This window comes from Conger conger, chromosome 2 (genome assembly GCF_963514075.1).
Source record: "Conger conger chromosome 2, fConCon1.1, whole genome shotgun sequence".
Classification (NCBI taxonomy): domain Eukaryota; kingdom Metazoa; phylum Chordata; class Actinopteri; order Anguilliformes; family Congridae; genus Conger; species Conger conger.
The window spans coordinates 1135156-1154947 of NC_083761.1; the positions used below are offsets into that span (position 1 = coordinate 1135156).

At 50.5% G+C, this 19792-nt stretch overlaps 2 protein-coding genes and 1 long non-coding RNA gene across 4 annotated transcripts in view; 2 read left to right on the plus strand and 1 right to left on the minus strand.

Moving 5' to 3' along the window:
* The window catches only part of LOC133113744 (girdin-like), a 31086-nt gene extending 19470 nt beyond the window's left edge, over positions 1-11616 (plus strand). Inside the window, 7 exon segments of the mRNA XM_061222979.1 lie at positions 116-261; positions 453-545; positions 3449-3684; positions 4478-4555; positions 7789-7989; positions 9340-9399; positions 11435-11616. Of these exon segments, the coding sequence (XP_061078963.1) occupies positions 116-261; positions 453-545; positions 3449-3684; positions 4478-4555; positions 7789-7989; positions 9340-9399; positions 11435-11616 (996 nt within the window).
* The window catches only part of LOC133121737 (adenylosuccinate synthetase isozyme 2), a 296275-nt gene that overhangs the window by 100195 nt on the left and 176288 nt on the right, over positions 1-19792 (minus strand). The window lies entirely within an intron of this gene.
* LOC133122110 (uncharacterized) lies at positions 12084-15533 on the plus strand. The gene is made up of 2 exons (XR_009708076.1): positions 12084-12213; positions 14629-15533. It is a non-coding gene; the product is annotated as an uncharacterized LOC133122110 (long non-coding RNA).

Sequence of the window (19792 nt, forward strand, 5' to 3'; positions counted from 1 at the left end):
AGATGTGTGAAGTGTCTGTAAATGTGCACAGTGTCAGTAAATGTGCGCAGCTTCAGTAAAGGTGTGCAGTGTCAGTGAATGTGCACAGCGTCAGTAAACTCGCGCTGTGGTGCAGCTCCTGAGCCAGCTGAAGGGGAACCTGGAGGAGGAGAACCGGCACCTGCTGGACCAGATCCAGACCCTCATGCTGCAGAACCGCACCCTGCTGGAGCAGACCATGGAGAGCAAGGACCTGTTCCACGTGGAGCAGAGACAGTACATGTGTGTGTCCTACTGTCCCGCTTACACACGCACGCACACACACACACACCTCTCACGCACGCACGCACACACACACCCTTTTACAGCTTGTTCGTCATTTAAGTGTTTTTATCCTAATGGTGCCTCTCTCCTGACCAGCGAGTCTCTCTCTCCCTCTCTCCCCCCCCTCTCTCTCTCTTTCCCTCTCTCAGAGACAAGCTGAACGAGCTCCGGAGGCAGAAGGAGAAGCTGGAGGAGAAGATCATGGACCAGTACAAGTTCTACGACCCGTCACCCCCACGCAGGTGAGCAGGGCACTGTCACACACACACACACACACACACACACACACACGTGTGGTCTCCTTGGGTTGTACTGCTGTGTACTCTGTAACTCAGAGCAGCCACCTTATCAGACATGGTGATTAAAGTCAGAAACCACAAGTCCCAGCCCTGGTCCTGGAGAGCCGCAGGGTGTGCTGGGGTCCCCAGCCCTGGTCCTGGAGAGCCATAGGGTGTGCTGGGGTCCCCAGCCCTGGTCCTGGAGAGCCATAGGGTGTGCTGGGGTCCCCAGCCCTGGTCCTGGAGAGGCGCAGGACGCGGCTGGTTCTTGTTTTCTGTAACATCGCCAACCAGTTCTGACCAAATAAACAAGGGGAGGTGAGATACCTGTGGAATCCGCTGCTTTAACTGATCAAATAATGCTGAGTAACAATGAAAACCAGCAGACCCTGTGGCTCTCCAGGACCAGGGCTGGGGACCCCAGCACACCCTGTGGCTCTCCAGGACCAGGGCTGGGGATTCCTGGTTTCAGACCAGTTGTGTAGATGGTAGATATTCTGTTACTGTGTAGGTTCTGGTCTGTGTTGTGTTGATTAGTTCTGTTCTTAACCTTCTGGTGGTGGTTGGTTTCTGGTCACTCTTGCAGAGCTCTCCTCAGCAGGTATTTGTGCGTTGGATGTGCGTCCTCTCTGCACGCTGACTGTGCTGGGGTCTCCATCCAACCGTTTCTGTGCACATTCTGAACACGAATGTGGGGGGGCGGGGGGGAAACTGCCAGAATATAGCATAAAAGTTTTTGTGCTTGACCGAGGTGGAAAAGTTGATGTATCAATAAAGAGAAGATGTGATGAAGGATGATGGAAAGTGTTTTTGAATAAACCATGAAATTAAGGGTCATGCTTCTGCTCCAGAAAGCCCAAAAAAACGCAGCTGGTACTCATTTCAGGACGTAATCTCATGGTCTTAAAATACTCGCACTATAACAGCAGCTGACGGAAACACGCCCCCATCTGCATTTGCGAATTTCTGGGAATTCACGAAACATTTGGATGGAAACTTAATTTGTGTCTGGGCTGCTTCTCACAACACCCCGGTCCTCTCAGTGACCGTCAGTGTCGTCACAACACCCCGGTCCTCTCAGTGACGGTCAGTGTTGTCACAACGCCCCGGTCCTCTCAGTGACAGTCAGTGTCGTCACAACACCCCGGTCCTCTCAGTGACGGTCAGTGTTGTCACAACGCCCCGGTCCTCTCAGTGATAGTCAGTGTTGTCACAACGCCCCGGTCCTCTCAGTGACAGTCAGTGTCGTCACAACACCCCGGTCCTCTCAGTGACGGTCAGTGTTGTCACAACGCCCCGGTCCTCTCAGTGACGGTCAGTGTTGTCACAACACCCCGGTCCTCTCAGTGACGGTCAGTGTTGTACGCTGGGGAGGGAACTGGGGTCAGAGCCCTGGTGGGACACTGGTGACTGATCTGCAGAGCCTCCATCACTGGAGCGGCTCTTCAGCTGCACAAGCGTTGTGTGGAGGAAGTGTCACCCTTGCATGTCAAAGGTCAGATTTCCTTCAAGCCCCAAGCTGTGTGTTAACGGGTTATTTATACATTTGGTAATGGATACATTCATTGGTTGATCAGTCAATTGTTTATGAAGTATTAAATATGACCCACCCATAATCAGTCATAAGTCACGACTTACGATTGATAAGTCCGTAAATGATTCAGTAAAGGGGTTAGTGAATCAGTAAAGGGGTTAGTGACTCAGTAAAGGGGTTAGTGAATCGGTAAAGGGGTTAGTGAATCAGTAAAGGGGTTAGTGACTCAGTAAAGGGGTTAGTGACTCAGTAAAGGGGTTAGTGAATCAGTAAAGGGGTTAGTGAATCAGTAAAGGGGTTAGTGACTCAGTAAAGGGGTTAGTGAATCAGTAAAGGGGTTAGTGACTCAGTAAAGGGGTTAGTGACTCAGTAAAGGGGTTAGTGACTCAGTAAAGGGGTTAGTGACTCAGTAAAGGGGTTAGTGAATCAGTAAAGGGGTTAGTGAATCAGTAAAGGGGTTAGTGAATCAGTAAAGGGGTTAGTGACTCAGTAAAGGGGTTAGTGAATCGGTAAACGGGTTAATTGGTTGTTATTGTGGTTGTAAAAGGCGTGGGCTCAGCTGTAGTGTCGGGTGTGAGTGGCCTCGCTGGGTGTGGTGCTCTCTGCCTCCGTGTGTCTCTCGTGGCTGATGGCACTGCTCGTGATAGGCTTGCAGTCATCCTCCATCCCTGCTGCATGTGAGGCCCAGTGTCCGGGGCGGAGGAGTGTGCATGCTGTCAGCTTCCACACATCCACCCTCGTCAGTGCTGTGCGTTCTGTTCTGTACAGAGGTGGGAAATCCAGGTTCAGAAAGTCCTCCCCAGTGTTTTGTTCAAATCACCTGGATTTGATAATTAGCACAATTCCTCAGCCAGGAGGTAGAACTTGTTAGTGGTACTCATGGGTGGAAAAAACACATAGCAGGACTTCTACTTTCTGATCCCTGGACTTTATACCTGTGGTTTCTTGTGTCCTGAGTGTGAGGGGGGGGGGGCAGTGAGGGTGAGAGAGAGGGTGTGCTGGGGGGTGCGAGAGAGCAGATTTGGGGCAGATTTGAGGCAGGTTTGGGGCAGGTTTGGGGCAGATTTGAGGCAGGTTTGGGGCAGGTTTGGGGTAGATTTGAGGCAGGTTTGGGGCAGATTTGGGGCAGGTTTGGGGCAGACTGGGGCTGATTTGGGGCAGATTGGGGCTGATTTGGGGCAGGTTTGGGGCAGATTGGGGCAGATTTGGGGCAGATTGTGGCAGGTTTGGGGTAGATTTGGGGCAGGTTTGGGGCAGATTGGGGCAGGTGTGGGGCAGATTGGGGCTGATTTGGGGGAGTCACGCCCGTCAGCCTGCTGGTGTCTCCCCGCAGACGGGGGAACTGGATCACGCTGAAGATGAGGAAGCTGATCAAACCGAAGGCCCGGCTGCGCGCCACGCCCCTCTCCCCGCCGCGCTCCGACTCCGCAGAGGCCTTCCTGGCCCCGCCCGACGCCCACGACAGCTCCTCCCTGGGCTCGGGCTCCGCCTCCATGGGCTCGGGCTCCGCCTCCCTGGGCTCAGGCTCCGCCTCCCTGGACGACGCCCTGTCCCACAAGAAGAGCAGCAGTGAGTACGGCCTCCAGCCCCGCCCATCAGCCCGTCTGCTGAAGTAGAGAGACGTCAGGCGCCCGCACCTAACAGAAGCACACCATGAAACTACTTTTACTGATTCCCTCCCTTCGGTTTAAACTGAGGATGTAGTTTATCTGTATTCATTCACATCAAAGGATTCAGAACGCAGAATTGTGTTTCTGCATAGGCCTGTTAGCTTCTTCAGTAACCAGGTCCAAACTGACGGGGGCAGTCATTACAATGAGGTCATACGAATTGGCATTACAGTTCTGTCACATGCCGCTAATGGTTAAAGGTTAAATCTGTCACATGCTGCTAGGCTTGGACCTGTCCAATGAGGGTAAAGCACCCACGTGCTTAGAGGTGGGCGGGTCCGTGTCCAATGAGGGTAAGGTTCCCTGTGTTTAGAGATGATTCTGAGTATTCCGATTTCCGAGTATTCCCAGTCCTCATCGCTCCCTCTGTGCCTGTTCTGCATCTATGGGTGGATGGGCTGTCTCTGGCACCTCAGCGCTATGGATGATAGTTAAGCGAGTGAGAGTGTGAGAGTGTGAGTGATACTCTGTCTGTGTCTCTGTGTGAGAGAGTGAGTGTGTGCCCACCCCCCCCCCCCCCCATGTCAGCTGAGGCTGCAGCTTTGCCCCCCCTCCACCACACACACACACAGTACTGTGTTCAATGTCCATCTGATCTGTTATCTTTCCTCCTCTCTCCTCCTCCTCCTCTCTTCTCCTCCTGCTCCATCTCCTCCGTCTGTGCGTCTGTCGTGCCTCCTCTGGCCCTAAAGAGCTGAAGCGCTTTCCCTTTATGAGGAGCAAACCCAAGGAGAAAGACCAGAGCAAGAGTTTCTTCCGCCGCTCCATGTGTAAGAGCCGCTAGCCGCGATGCTCGCCTCCCGCTGCCGCCTGCTTACCCCGCCCTCTCCCGCTCTGATTCACCGTCCTGTTACAACAGAAGTTAGCGTGTGTGTTAGCGTTAATGTTAGCGTTACCGTTAGTGTTGATGTCTCGCTGGGTGTGCTTTGTGTGCAGTTTGTGGTTTCGTGGTGTAAATATCACAATAAAAAGCGAATTAGCTAGCATTATTACATCCAGGTACTGTTTTATGAGGAGATTACGAAAAGTAACAATGTTACCCGAGATAGTTTGGTCCTAATATTGAGTATTAGTTAACGTTTTTAGTTTTAAGTTGTTTTTTTTTTGCTAAACATGCAAAGTACTGTTCTTTAATTATTGCCATTAATATCTCATGTTGTGTCAGGTGTTCCCCAAGGTTCTGTCCTTGGTCCACTTTTGTTTACTATTCATGTAAACAACCTGAGCCACAATATTACTAATGCAGTTTCATTTTTATGCTCACAATACTGTCATTTACTGCTGTGGTGTGAACTTGCAGTCTGCTTTAGGTATTGTAGAGTTAAGATTGTTTAATCTGTAACAAGTGTTGAATGTTATAAACACCAAATTTATGATCTTTTCTAATGCCAGGAAAACATAATCTCCTGTTAATATTGTAACTTTACAGGGCAGTCAGATTGAATTAGTGTCATAGTTCAAGCATCTAGGTATTTTAATTGACGTTTAACTTTTAAACTCCACAAACTTGTACAGAAGCTGAAACTCAAGCTTGGTTTTTATTTTCGAAACACTGCTTCTCCTTTACTGCCATAAAAAAATTAGTTGGCTACGTTTCTTCCCTTGCTCGACAATAGTGGTCTGTTGTATGCATGCCTCTGCCCAATGCTTGCAGTTGCACGGGCTGGATTCTGTGTACCAGTGCTCTGAGTACTGTTTGCGTTCAAATTACACCCTCTTACAGGTTCGCACTGAACTCGGCAAACGTCTGGATTGGAACCATTTGCAAGAAGATGTGCAGCTATCTGAGCTGATCCCAGTTAGGACATTTACAAATGTAGTGAAGGGTTTGGAGGCGAAACCGATCGGACTATGTAATTGCTTCCTTAGCTAGATTCTGTTTCCTCCCGTGTGTCTTATTGGCATGTGAAGTGTATTGCTGCTATCTTGGCCAGTGCTCCCTTGAAAAAGAGATGATGTAATCTCAATGGCTAGTTAGCTATTTGTTTTGTGAATCAACTGCCATTACCTGTTGCTATGGTTACGCAAAGGCAAAACCCGCTGTCCGACAGCGCGCGACCTGAGATAGGAGAGCTAAAGTTACTGACAGTTCTAGAGAAAGCGACTCGCTTGTGCTGTAGTCTTGTAATTTACCTTAAAAACAACGTAACTTCAGATATGTCACTTGTCCAGTTTGAACGAATAATGTAAGACAGAGCTAGCCATATAGATAATACACGATATAGCCAATAAATCACGTGTGACTCGTCAGGTAACGTTGACGAATTACAGACGGCATTTGGTAGCTAACGTTAGCTAGTCGGCTATGTTGCTGACTCTTTATAACAAACTTACCTTACGTAAAGCGTATGTTTTGGGAACGATACTTCCGGTATACTGCTCCCTATTCGATAGAGCGGTGAAAGCGAAATATAAGCAAACTACGTAGCGTTGAAGTTTGGTTTCAAAGTATGTGTTTCATGGTTCACATACCTATATGCTGAATACGATGGGATTTCAATTCGTAAAAAGTCCTGTTTTGCGTTTTTGGATCGCCGAGATCCAAACTCTAAAATTCCGTCTCTCATAATGCACTACCTTTCATAGTGATAAAATGTTCACAATACCATCCTAATGCCACCGACAGTTGTGTCTATATTAATTTATTGTACCGATTTACCGGCATGATTTTCACTTATAAACTCGATTACAAATGGGATACATTCATGTAGTTGTTGCTTTATGACGGAACTTGAGATCAGTAACAGTATGTAGGTCCGTGAGTGTCGGTTTGAAGTTGGTGTCAGTTTTTGTTCTAGTCTTGTTCTATTGGTTCAGTGCGGGGTTCTTAATGCCAGTCAGAGCCCAGCTTAGGGCAGGGTGCTGTATTCTGCTTTGTGGAGTGTCTTGTGTTTGGCCTGCACTGTGACCTCACCATCACTGCCTGTGCAGCAACCCCCCCCCCCTGCACCCCACCCGCCCCCCTAAACCCCACCCCTCACTGTGGGCATGGCTGCTTGGCTGCACTGCTCTCTGCCCACCGAGGGATGAAATATGACCTGCAGTCTCTCTCTCTCTCTCTCTCACACACACACACACACACACATACTGTGTCTCTCTGTCTCTCACACACACACACACACATACTGTGTCTCTCTGTCTCTCTCACACACACACACACTGTGTCTCTCTGTCTCTCTCACACACACACACACACACTGTATCTCTTTCTCACACACACAGACACACACACTGTGTCTCTCTGTCTCTCTCTCTCTCTCACACACACACACACATACTGTGTCTCTCTGTCTCTCTCACACACACACACACACACACACACACACATACTGTGTCTCTCTGTCTCTCTCACACACACACACACGCACACACACACACACTGTCTCTCTGTCTCTCACACACACACACACTGTGTCTCTCTGTGTCTCTCACACACACACACACTGTGTCTCTTTCTCACACACACAGACACACACACTGTGTCTCTGTCTCTTTCTGTCACACACACACACACACTCTTGTCTCTTGCTCTCTTTCTGCATGCCATTGCCATGGTAACAGCTTTGCTGTGGTGGAGCTTTCTAACATCTCCACAGCCAATCAGATTCTAACATTTCTCTCCCTGCAAACACTGTTCAGCAAATCAGATTATAATATCTTTCTCCCTGCAAACACTGCACAGCCAATCAGATTTCTAGCATCTTTCTGCCTGCAAACACTGCACAGCCAAACATATTCTAACATCTTTCTCCCTGCAAAGACTGCACAGCCAATTAGATTATAATATGCTGTTCCCTGGATTATCTCAGGGAGGCTGCTCCCCTCTGGGTTCTGTCAGTCAGGTGACATCATGACTGGACAGGAAACAGGAGCTGCCCCATGCGTTGTGGAGACAGGAAGTGGGTGCTGGTTGTCATTTCGTTGGGGAGGGGGGAGGGGGGGGGGGGGTGGGTGTAATTTCATTTTTGGGGGGTAATTTCATTTCTCTCCATTTCCATCTCAGCCATGAATGACCTGTTGCACAGCGTGTCGCGGGCGGGCGCCCCGTGGGCCTGTAGCTCTGAGGCTCTGGAGCGGCCAGAAGAGGGCGCCGTTCGCCAGCGCTGGAGGGAGCTGGGATCTCTGGCCTTCTCCACCACGGCCATCAACTACACCAGCCTCCAGCCTGCCAGCCCCTCGGCCAATCAGGGCCTGAGGGCCAAAGGTAGCGCTGGGCCCAAAATGCTCACCCACCCCTCCCCCCAGCGGACGCGAAATAAACTCGATAAACTCCAGAACAGTGTTGGGCAATGTCCAGATTAGATCCCCGTTTGGGTTGCAGTGATGTTACGATGTTCCCACCCCAAATGGTCTGAAAGCTTTTCAGTGTTCACAAGCCAGCTTCTGTCATAATGTTTCCAGGTAAGAAAATGTTCTCAGCGCTGGAAACTGGACAGATTTGCGAGTTCTGTGGGGAAATGTTTGGCCCTTGCTGTCTGGGCACCAGAAACCCTGCTGCAGTTGGTTGCAGGAGAACGACGAAAATACCCAGGCCAGGGAGATGAAGCTGGTGTGTGTTGGAGTTACTCTGCAGGGGACTGTGTGTGTGTCTGTGTGTACATCTCCTCTCAAATTCATCTCAAGTTGTCTGGTGGGGAAAGTTCTGAGGCATCGCTGTCTGTATTGAGCAGCAGTAGGAAAAGATCTTGAACACACGCTGGTCTCCATTCTGGTTCTGTGTTCTTCTGAGGTGGTAAAACACATGCTGGTCTCCATTCTAGCTCTGTGTTCTTCTGAGGTGGTAAAACACACGCTGGTCTCTTTTCTGGCTCTGTGTCCTTTTCAGAGGCTGATAGGCAGGCTGTGAAAGGATGTGGTTCTCCTTGTAGTCTTTGGTTACCTCAGGGGGCTGAGTTATTAGGGGAAGCCATACTGTAACCACGACCCTGAACAGTGGCAGTAAGGCACAGATCTGCTCACCTGGGCCAGGTACAGCTCTCTCTCTCTCTCGGTGCTGTAGCAAGCTCTGAATGGTTGATGGGCAGGCTCACCTGGGCCAGGTGTGGCTCTCTCTCGGTGCTGTAGCAAGCTCTGAATGGTTGATGGGCAGGCTCACCTGGGCCAGGTACAGCTCTCTCTCGGTGCTGTAGCAAGCTCTGAATGGTTGATGGGCAGGCTCACCTGGGCCAGGTACAGCTCTCTCTCTCTCTCGGTGCTGTAGCAAGCTCTGAATGGTTGATGGGCAGGCTCACCTGGGCCAGGTACAGCTCTCTCTCTCTCGGTGCTGTAGCAAGCTCTGAATGGTTGATGGGCAGGCTCACCTGGGCCAGGTACAGCTCTCTCTCGCTCTCGGTGCTGTAGCAAGCTCTGAATGGTTGATGGGCAGGCTCACCTGGGCCAGGTGTGGCTCTGATTGTTGGGATGTGCCTTCCATTCTACCTGCTCCTGCTTGTGATCAGGCTGGCATGTAAACGGGGAGTAGCCGGTAAGATCACCAACACCCCCAAATAGCCCCAGATACCCTCTAACCCACCCACGAGATTTTAGCTGTGTTTGTGTTTTTGTTTGTTTCCAGATGACACAACCTGTGAAGATGTCACCCCGGCAACCGTCGGCAACGGGCTGAAGGGTCACGGTAAGGACGGGCCGCACGGCGATGAGACGCGCACAGGGCATTCTGGGATATCTACTCATCTGTCAAATGTAGCTTGTGGTTATTGGTGCTCTTTTTGGTTGTTTGATGAAATACTAATTTAATATTTAGAGTAGTGTAGATTTACTAAAACCACAGAGGTACCTGCTGCTTCACTCACGTGACCTCTTGACCCCCCCCCCCCCCCCCCCCCCCCCATCAGCTATTTTATCACAGAGGTTTCACCTCTCTCCTGCCTCTGTTCACTCCAGCACAGCTGTGCATTTGTTTTGCATTTGTTTTGCATTTGTTGTGCATTTTGCATTTGAGCTGTGTGTTTGTTTTGTTCCTTGATCTGTCCGGTAAAGCGTGTCATTTTCCCCGGTCCTCCTGTCCTCTCCCTCCCTGGGGTTACGTTGGGAAATGTTTAATATTTAGTTTTCACTCTTTCCTCAGTGTATTGAAAGCAAATAATCTTTACTAACAATCAATCTGTGTTCAGACCATCTCTTGGAGACTGTAAAGGTCTTTGGCGCCCCCTAGTGGTCAGCTTTAGTGCTGCACCTTCTCCCCTCAGATAACTCTTGGATGAGTGACTATGCCCACGATTTCAGCCTGGCTGAAAAAAGCATGCTGGGGTGGATGTAGTAGGTGTGTCCATCTCATTTGAATAAATGATTCTCTAGCCATTGAGGTGTTGGCTGTGTTCTGTGCAGTAGAAGTTGAGCAGGTGTGGTAGTGGTACAGTGTGGTGCAGGTGTTCAGTGGGGTGACGTGGCTCAGGCAGTAGGAGCAATCGTCTGGCAGTCGGAGGGTTGCCGGTTCGATCCCCCGCCCGGGCTGTGTCGAAGTGTCCCTGAGCAAGACACCTAACCCCCAAATGCTCCTGACGAGCTGATCGGCACCTTGCATCGCAGCCAATCGCTGTCGGTGTGTGAGTGTGTGTATGTATGGGTGAATGAGAAGCATCAATTGTACAGCGCTTTGGATAAAGGCGCTATATAAATGCCAACCATTTACCATTTACCATTCAGGTGACCCTCTCCCTCCAGCAGGTGTGGTACAGGTGTGGTACAGGTGTGGTGCAGGTGTGGTAGTGGTACAGTGTGGTACAGTGTGGTGCAGGTGTGGGGCAGGTGTGGTAGTGGTACAGTGTGGTGCAGGTGACCCCCTCTCTCCAGCAGGGGCGGTACAGGTGTGGTAGTGGTACAGTGTGGTACAGGTGCGGTGCGGTACAGTGTGGTACAGTGTGGTACAGGTGCGGTGCGGTACAGTGTGGTACAGGTGTGGTACAGTGTGGTGCAGGTGACCCCCTCTCTCCAGCAGGGGCGGTACAGGTGTGGTGCAGGTACAGTGTGGTACAGGTGTGGTGCAGGTGACCCCCTCTCTCCAGCAGGGGCGGTACAGGTGTGGGGCAGGTGTGGTAGTGGTACAGTGTGGTACAGGTGTGGTACAGGTGTGGTAGTGGTGCAGGTACAGTGTGGTACAGTGTGGTGCAGGTGACCCCCTCTCTCCAGCAGGTGTGGTACAGGTACAGTGTGGTGCAGGTGACCCCCTCTCTCCAGCAGGGGCGGTACAGGTGTGGGGCAGGTGTGGTAGTGGTACAGTGTGGTACAGGTGTGGTGCAGGTGTGGTTGTGGTACAGGTGACCCCCTCTCTCCAGCAGGGGCGGTACAGGTGTGGTACAGGTGTGGTACAGGTGTGGTGCAGGTACAGTGTGGTACAGGTGTGGTACAGGTGCGGTACAGGTGACCCCCTCTCTCCAGCAGGGGTGGTACAGGTGTGGTAGTGGTACAGGTGTGGTACAGGTGTGGTACAGGTACAGTGTGGTACAGAGTGGTACAGGTGTGGTACAGGTGTGGTAGTGGTACAGGTGACCCCCTCTCTCCAGCAGGGGCGGTACAGGTGTGGTACAGGTGTGGTAGTGGTACAGGTGTGGTACAGGTGTGGTACAGGTACAGTGTGGTACAGAGTGGTACAGGTGTGGTACAGGTGTGGTACAGGTGTGGTAGTGGTACAGGTGACCCCCTCTCTCCAGCAGGGGCGGTTAACGGCGGTCTCAGTCGCCCGCAGAGCGAGAGCAGCCTGGAGAAAGAGGCGTGGTCCTGCAGCAGCAGCCCCGCCCAGCGCCCCGCCCAGCGCCCCGCCTCCCCCGAGAGCCAGGTGGTCTCCCTGCAGCAGTTCCTGCAGGAGAACAAGGACCCCGCGGAGGTACGCTGACCTGCCACTTATACACCCCTATTCACTCTTTATTACACTGTTATTACTCTATTACACCCAGTGTTCTTCTGTGACACTTTATATTACTCTGTTATTACACTTACTGTCTGTCATTAAGTAGACTAGGTCATTATTATTAAACATACGAAACACATTATTGGTGTTTTATTTCTGTGCAGTCGAGCAGTCAGGAGGTCCCGGCGGCAGAGACGGTCGTGTCGCGCGACTCCTCTCCCACGGCGCGGAGGGGGCGGGCGGGGCCGTCGCCCGGGGGGCGGGGCGTCCTGCGCTCAGCCAGTGGGAGGGCGGGGACGTCGGACTCCTCCCCCCGGGGGGCGGGGCCGCGGCCCGGCCTGCGGAAGGCGGAGAGCACGCGTGTGCGGGGCCCCTCCGTCCGGCCCTCGCTGGCCGCGCAGGGCAAGGCCACGTCCGTGTCGGAGCGGCTCAACCTGCCGCGCGCCAGCAGTGTGATCTCCACGGCCGAGGGCTCCTCCCGCCGGCCCAGCATCCACGACTGCATGGCCAAGGACCCGCGCCCGCCCGTCTCCATCGACCCCGGCCCCGCCCGCGCCGCGCCCGCCAGCAAGGCCTCGCCCAGTGAGTACCCCGCCCCGCCCGCCCCCCCCCGCGGCCCCGCCCGCCCCCCCCCGCGGCCCCGCCCGCCCCCCCCGCGGCCCCGCCCTCCCTCCTGGGCTCCTGCTTCCTGGACTCGGTGTTCATGGACACCATCTTCAGCGACCCCCCCCACCCCTGTGCTGGCAGGCCCCACCCCTTCCTCTCCCTCAACCCCTCATTGGTCAGCAACATCAGCGGCCCGCCCCCCAAACCCCTCCCCTGGCCCGCACTCACGGGCCAAGAGGCTCATGGGAAACAGAGTCCTCCCCAGCCTGACGGCCAGCCCCCCGAGCACACAGCAGGAAATGACATCACCGCATCCGGTCAGGTGATCGCAGAACTTCCTGCCCTGTCCTCCGAGGAGCAGTCCCTGTGGTTTGAGTACGGCTGTGTGTGAGAACTTGCACGCACGCGCACACACACACATGCACACACACACACACACACACACACACACACACACACAAACACGCACGCACACGCACACACACACACATACACACACACACAAACACACACACGCACACACAAACGCACACACACGCACGCACGCACATAGGCACGCACACACACGCACACACACGCACACACACGCACACACACACACGCACAGTTCTAAAACAATCGCACACTGCTCTAGGTAGTTATATTGTAATTGTCAGATGAACATTTCAGCAGCAGGTCAATGATTCAGTATGAAACATTGTAGCCAAGCCACCTGTTTGCTAGTTCAGAGGGTCCATTTTGGAGACCGTGTCAGGGGGCAGGTGTACATATTTTATTTATGTGATTTAACATATTTTATTAAGCATGTTATTATGTTCAATTATCTGTTTTCCTTTGGGCTCATTGCATGAATGTTGGAAAATGTGGTTTCTTTGTGTGTATGTCTGTGTGTACCATGCCTTTTCTATATATATATATATAGATAAACCTCCTTTGAATTTTATATTTTCTCCATTTTGTTTCCACATTTTTTATAAATTGTAATGCTTTGTGCAATTTGTTATTTTTTGTTTGTCTGTGTACATAATGTGTATTGTACCTCTGAAAACGTAATAATTGTAAAGGGCCTGTTTTGCTGATAGCTTAAAAACGCACTGGAGAATGCCAGGAAAGTCACAGTTATTGATAAACTACATTTATTTTGTTTCCATCATACATTTTTCCATCTATTTTTCCATCTATTTTTACTTAATCTTCTAGTTTTAGGCTTAACTTGAATAAAATATGATCATTTCTTTAGTCAAACAGTGTGGCTGCAAAGTAAGCCCCCCCCCCCTCCTTACATAGAGAGTTTGGGGGTCTTAACTTTGATAGTCTTCCATCTCCCTTCTAACTGTGTACGTGTGATTATGTCTGGTTTTTTTACATGTGTATACTGTATATAATTATGTTCTTACTTGTAGAACAAAGTTTTCCCAAAATGCACAATTGCTTTTCTCCAAAAGCTACATGGGGATTCCTACACATATTTACACAATAAAAGTGTGTGTAGAGGTCACCATGGATGTGGAAATAACCATAGACACTGTTCCTCAAGTCATGTCTTAGCTAGAAAAGTTATACTAAGTTAAACGGTATCATGTTATCATGAAAATGGCGAATTCATAATCAATCAAGCAACACACTCCAATTTAGACACAGAAATCAACTTGCATTCAGTTTAATAGGCTCCATCTATGGCATTGAATGAGTTTTGCATTCCATTGAAAGATACACAATGAAACGATATTGAACCGAATTTCAGTGTTTGTTTTTTAATGTTAGAACCGGTAGTTTTTTTAACGCCTGCAGTGTTGTCACGGTAACCTGCTTTACCGCACCGCGATGTGTCTCACGAGCGAACTAGCCGAGCTGCTCACGCGCTTTAACTGCGAATGTCATTAAAGTCAGCAGTCGCGGAACGCTTTAACAGGGCGTGTTTTAGTTTCGTTCCGCGTTGGTTACGGCAGCCTGCCGTGCACCTGCACTGATACACATCCAGACACATCCAGCACGTGCACCCAGACCGGTTCCTGATTTAGCTGATGTGTTGTGTGTGTTCATGGGGAGTTTTTACATTTTTGGTCTTATTTGTGTAATAAATGTCATTATTCTGAATGGATTTTTCTTTTTGTTGTTCTTCAGTGTTGCATGGCTTTATTGTTAAATTGTCCCTGTCCTCCAACCCCCCCGTTTCTGTCTCTCCCATTTTTTTCTTGCTCTCCTATTCTCTCTCTCTCTCACACGATCCTGTCCTCTCTTGCTCGCTCACACACTCTTCGTAATGCTCGTGGGCTTGTTCTGCGAGTGCATGCTCGTGTATTTGGCTTCACTTTTGTGTCGTTTCTGCTTCTAACTTCCCTTCTTTTCTCTCTTTCTCCCTCTGACCTCTGACCTCTGACCCCGCCGCAGAGGGAAAAGTGCGCTGCCCGTCTGACGGCTCCCGACCTCCGCTCTCCAGTCCCAAGAGACTGTAACCTCTGCTTTTCTAGAACAATCTGAGATGAATCCAGTAAAACTAAAGATCTCCGCTTTCCACTTTCCTTGAATCAAGGAAAGCTTTCTCAATGTGTCACACAGAGCTGCCAGGACAGGACAGACAGTATGATTCAACATTATGACCAATGTTCTGCGTCAAGTTTTTTTTTCTCTGTGTGACTGAATTTGTGAAAGGCACGGACCATTACACACCGCAGTGCGTTCAGTGTTGAATTTCTCTCGAGCCCCCGTGAACACTCGAGCTGAGGGTCTGTCTGAAGTGGCTGACGCTGCGTTTTTAAACTTTCCTCACTCGCCGTAACCATCGAACACAAACTGCTTTGTGTAATGCCTTCTCTGAGGACACGGGCAAGCCCACGCCGCCTGGCGTTTTACCATCAGAGATCAAGGGCCCCCGGGATCACATTTCTTCCAGGTCTTAAGGGGTACGTTTCGGAACACAAAACATAGGCAGCCTCTCATGTGAGTGCCACGTTTTGAGCCCAGGGGATTGGACTGTTTTGACCTTATCACAAATCTGTGGGTTTCTGAACATGAGTTTCTCCAAAATAGGTATGTATACGAAAGTGTCATTCACTGGAGCCTGTTTTTTGTTTTGTTCCATCCATTAGGTCCAAAAAGGTGATGGCAAATTCTGTGCGACTACTCGAGGAATGAACTGATTATTGTTTAACTGTTATTTAATGTACTTGACTCCACCTTTCAAATAAGAAACAAACTAGAATAGAAGTTTGAGACAAACTTCAGGTGGTTTGAAAAGCCAAGTATGTATAACCCCTTCAACTTCATCTGCATTTTCAATAAAACCGTTGTCTGTCGTGGTGTTTTCATTAACAAGCAATGGGTGCATTATTAAACCTGCAAGTATGATCTTTAGACTACTTTTACACATTAGACTAAGCACGGGACAAGCCCCCAGGAGCAGTGTGGTGTTAAGGGCATTGCTCAAGGGCCCAACGGCTGCGCATTTATGCTGCAATGGCGACATCTTGTGGTTGTATTGGTGAAACGCGCCTGAGGACTGACAGCACTTTAGTGCCCGAAGAGTGAAGCACAGAGATGTCCCTGAAATTAAATTGTTTTTTTTAATCTGGAATCCATTACAGGAGATATTTCTGTCTCACTGAAGTTTGCTTTGTGTGTCTGTAACTGTGTCTGTGTGTCTGTAACTGTCTGACAACAGAATCCGTTTATCACTGGGGAACAAATGTCATGGATCTGTGTGCAGTGATGGATGATGTTGATGCGTACCTGTTTGAAAAATGCACTCCACATAATTCAACTCATAGATGCTATTAGATATGAGATAAAATTAATCTAGTGACTTTATCTAATAAGAATGCTTTGTATGTATGGTGTGTGACATTTTTATCATATTCCCCCCGGTGGGTATTGGTTACTGTGAGCCAGGGCTCTGCGGGGAGATGTCCTCCCACACCACAGGGGGCAGCAGAGAGACGGTCCTCCCACACCACAGGGGGCAGCAGAGAGAGGGTCCTCCCACACCACAGGGGGCAGCAGAGAGACTGTCCTCCCACACCACAGGGGGCAGCAGAGAGAGGGTCCTCCCACACCACAGGGGGCAGCAGAGAGAGGGTCCTCCCACACCACAGGGGGCAGTGCAGGTTCCAGCTTCCTTTCTGCCACCAGAAGCAGCTCGGAGTGGCACAGATTACACAGACCGTCTCAGCCAAATAAACACACAGCCGATTTCATTCAACTTTAACACTGATCAAATAATACATTCATTTATGCATGATGAATTAATTGTAAAACCTTGTGTTGATGTGTTCATATTATGTATGCACCCCGTGTGAACAGGGTATAAAAACAACCTTTATTCATAGGTCATGAAGCCTCTTCATTGATTTAAACCCTAAATCAATATTTTTCCCATCGAAACAATGTGTGACTCGTCAATAGATCAGTGATCGGCTGATTTCATACGTCACAGACCAGATCGGGGGCGACATTAGCTCAGGTGGTACAGGCAGTCGTCTGACAGTCGGAACGTTGCCGGTTCCATCCCCAAATGCTCCTGACTGGTCGGTGCCTTGCATGGCAGCCAATCACCGTTGGTGTGGTACAATAGCTGACCTAAAAACCACAAAACATTAACACACTGTCAAGCAGAATGAAACATCTTCTCCGGTTTAGATGAAGGCTTTTACAGGCTCTCTCTGCCCGGTTTTAGAATCTAAAACGTCCCCAAAAACAATCGCGAATAGCAGTTCCTAGACCGCCCCAGAGCCCAATGGTGGCTCTGTGCTAAGATTTAGCACCATAATATAATCCATCCATCCATCCATTATCTGAACCCGCTTATCCTGATCAGGGTCGCAGGGGGGCTGGAGCCTATCCCAGCATACATTGGGCGAAAGGCAGGAATACACCCTGGACAGGTCGCCAGTCTATCTCAGGGCACACACACCATTCACTCACACACTCATACCTACGGGCAATTTAGACTCTCCAATCAGCCTAACGTGCATGTCTTTGGACTGTGGGAGGAAACCAGAGTACCCGGAGGAAACCCACGCAGACACGGGGAGAACATGCAAACTCCGCACAGAGACGGGGATTCGAACCCAGGACCTCCTTGCTGTGAGGCGGCAGTGCTACCCACTGCACCATCCGTGCCGCCACCATAATATAATATAAAATATATATAAAAAATAGCACTTTGACTTGAATTTTGAAAATATGCATACTTTTTTTTTACTTCAATCAGCATGGAACACAAATCGAAGGCTCCAGGATGATATGAAAAGATCAAAAACAGAAGAACTTGGCGTGGCCGTTAATCTCAGGATAGGGTCATTTTTACCCAGAAGGCAACGGGAGGGTAGCGCTTTGCATGCTCTTTACTGCTGTCTTGTGTTAAACTGACAAAATCACATGTGAAATTGGCGACAGGTATTGTATATGAAAAATATGTTCTATAATAAAACATATTTTAAATACATAATAGATGTTCATACTCCCAAAATATGAAAAATATGCAGCTAGTTATTTAATAAAAAATATGCATTTGGTGACGTGTCTAAAACACTATATATCCCTGGGTCTAATGACATCACAATGTGGGATTAAGGGCCTTGCTCAAGGGCCCAACGGCTGCGCAGATCTTACTGTGGCTACACCAGGGCTTGAGCCACCAACCTTCCAGGTCCCAGTTATTTACCTTAGCCATTAGGCTACAGGCTGCCCCAGTCACACACCTTAGCCATTAGGCTACAGGCTGCCCCAGTCATGTACCTTAGCCATTAGGCTACAGGCTGCCCCAGTCACACACCTTAGCCATTAGGCTACAGGCTGCCCCAGTCATGTACCTTAGCCATTAGGCTACAGGCTGCCCCAGTCACACACCTTAGCCATTAGGCTACAGGCTGCCCCAGTCACACACCTTAGCCACTAGGCTACAGGCTGCCCCAGTCATGTACCTTAGCCACTAGGCTACAGGCTGCCCCAGTCATGTACCTTAGCCATTAGGCTACAGGCTGCCCCAGTCATGTACCTTAGCCACTAGGCTACAGGCTGCCCCAGTCATGTACCTTAGCCATTAGGCTACAGGCTGCCCCAGTCATGTACCTTAGCCACTAGGCTACAGGCTGCCCCAGTCATGTACCTTAGCCACTAGGCTACAGGCTGCCCCGGTCATGTACCTTAGCCATTAGGCTACAGGCTGCCCCAGTCATGTACCTTAGCCACTAGGCTACAGGCTGCCCCAGTCATGTACCTTAGCCATTAGGCTACAGGCTGCCCCAGTCACACACCTTAGCCACTAGGCTACAGGCTGCCCCGGTCATGTACCTTAGCCATTAGGCTACAGGCTGCCCCAGTCATGTCCCTTAGCCATTAGGCTACAGGCTGCCCCAGTCACACACCTTAGCCACTAGGCTACAGGCTGCCCCAGTCATGTACCTTAGCCATTAGGCTACAGGCTGCCCCAGTCACACACCTTAGCCACTAGGCTACAGGCTGCCCCGGTCATGTACCTTAGCCATTAGGCTACAGGCTGCCCCAGTCATGTACCTTAGCCACTAGGCTACAGGCTGCCCCAGTCATGTACCTTAGCCATTAGGCTACAGGCTGCCCCAGTCATGTACCTTAGCCACTAGGCTACAGGCTGCCCCAGTCATGTACCTTAGCCACTAGGCTACAGGCTGCCCCAGTCATGTACCTTAGCCACTAGGCTACAGGCTGCCCCAGTCATGTACCTTAGCCACTACACTACAGGCTGCCCCAGTCATGTACCTTAGCCACTAGGCTACAGGCTGCCCCAGTCACACACCTTAGCCACTAGGCTACAGGCTGCCCCAGTCACACACCTTAGCCACTAGGCTACAGGCTGCCCCGGTCATGTACCTTAGCCATTAGGCTACAGGCTGCCCCAGTCACACACCTTAGCCACTAGGCTACAGGCTGCCCCAGTCATGTACCTTAGCCACGAGGCTACAGGCTGCCCCAGTCATGTACCTTAGTCACTAGGCTACAGGCTGCCCCAGTCATGTACCTTAGCCATTAGGCTACAGGCTGCCCCAGTCATGTACCTTAGCCACTAGGCTACAGGCTGCCTCAGTCATGTACCTTAGCCACTAGGCTACAGGCTGCCCCAGTCATGTACCTTAGCCACTACACTACAGGCTGCCCCAGTCATGTACCTTAGCCACTAGGCTACAGGCTGCCCCAGTCACACACCTTAGCCACTAGGCTACAGGCTGCCCCAGTCACACACCTTAGCCACTAGGCTACAGGCTGCCCCGGTCATGTACCTTAGCCATTAGGCTACAGGCTGCCCCAGTCACACACCTTAGCCACTAGGCTACAGGCTGCCCCAGTCATGTACCTTAGCCACTAGGCTACAGGCTGCCCCAATCATGTACCTTAGCCATTAGGCTACAGGCTGCCCCGGTCATGTACCTTAGCCACTAGGCTACAGGCTGCCCCAGTCATGTACCTTAGCCACGAGGCTACAGGCTGCCCCAGTCACGTACCTTAGCCACTAGGCTACAGGCTGCCCCAGTCATGTACCTTAGCCACGAGGCTACAGGCTGCCCCAGTCATGTACCTTAGT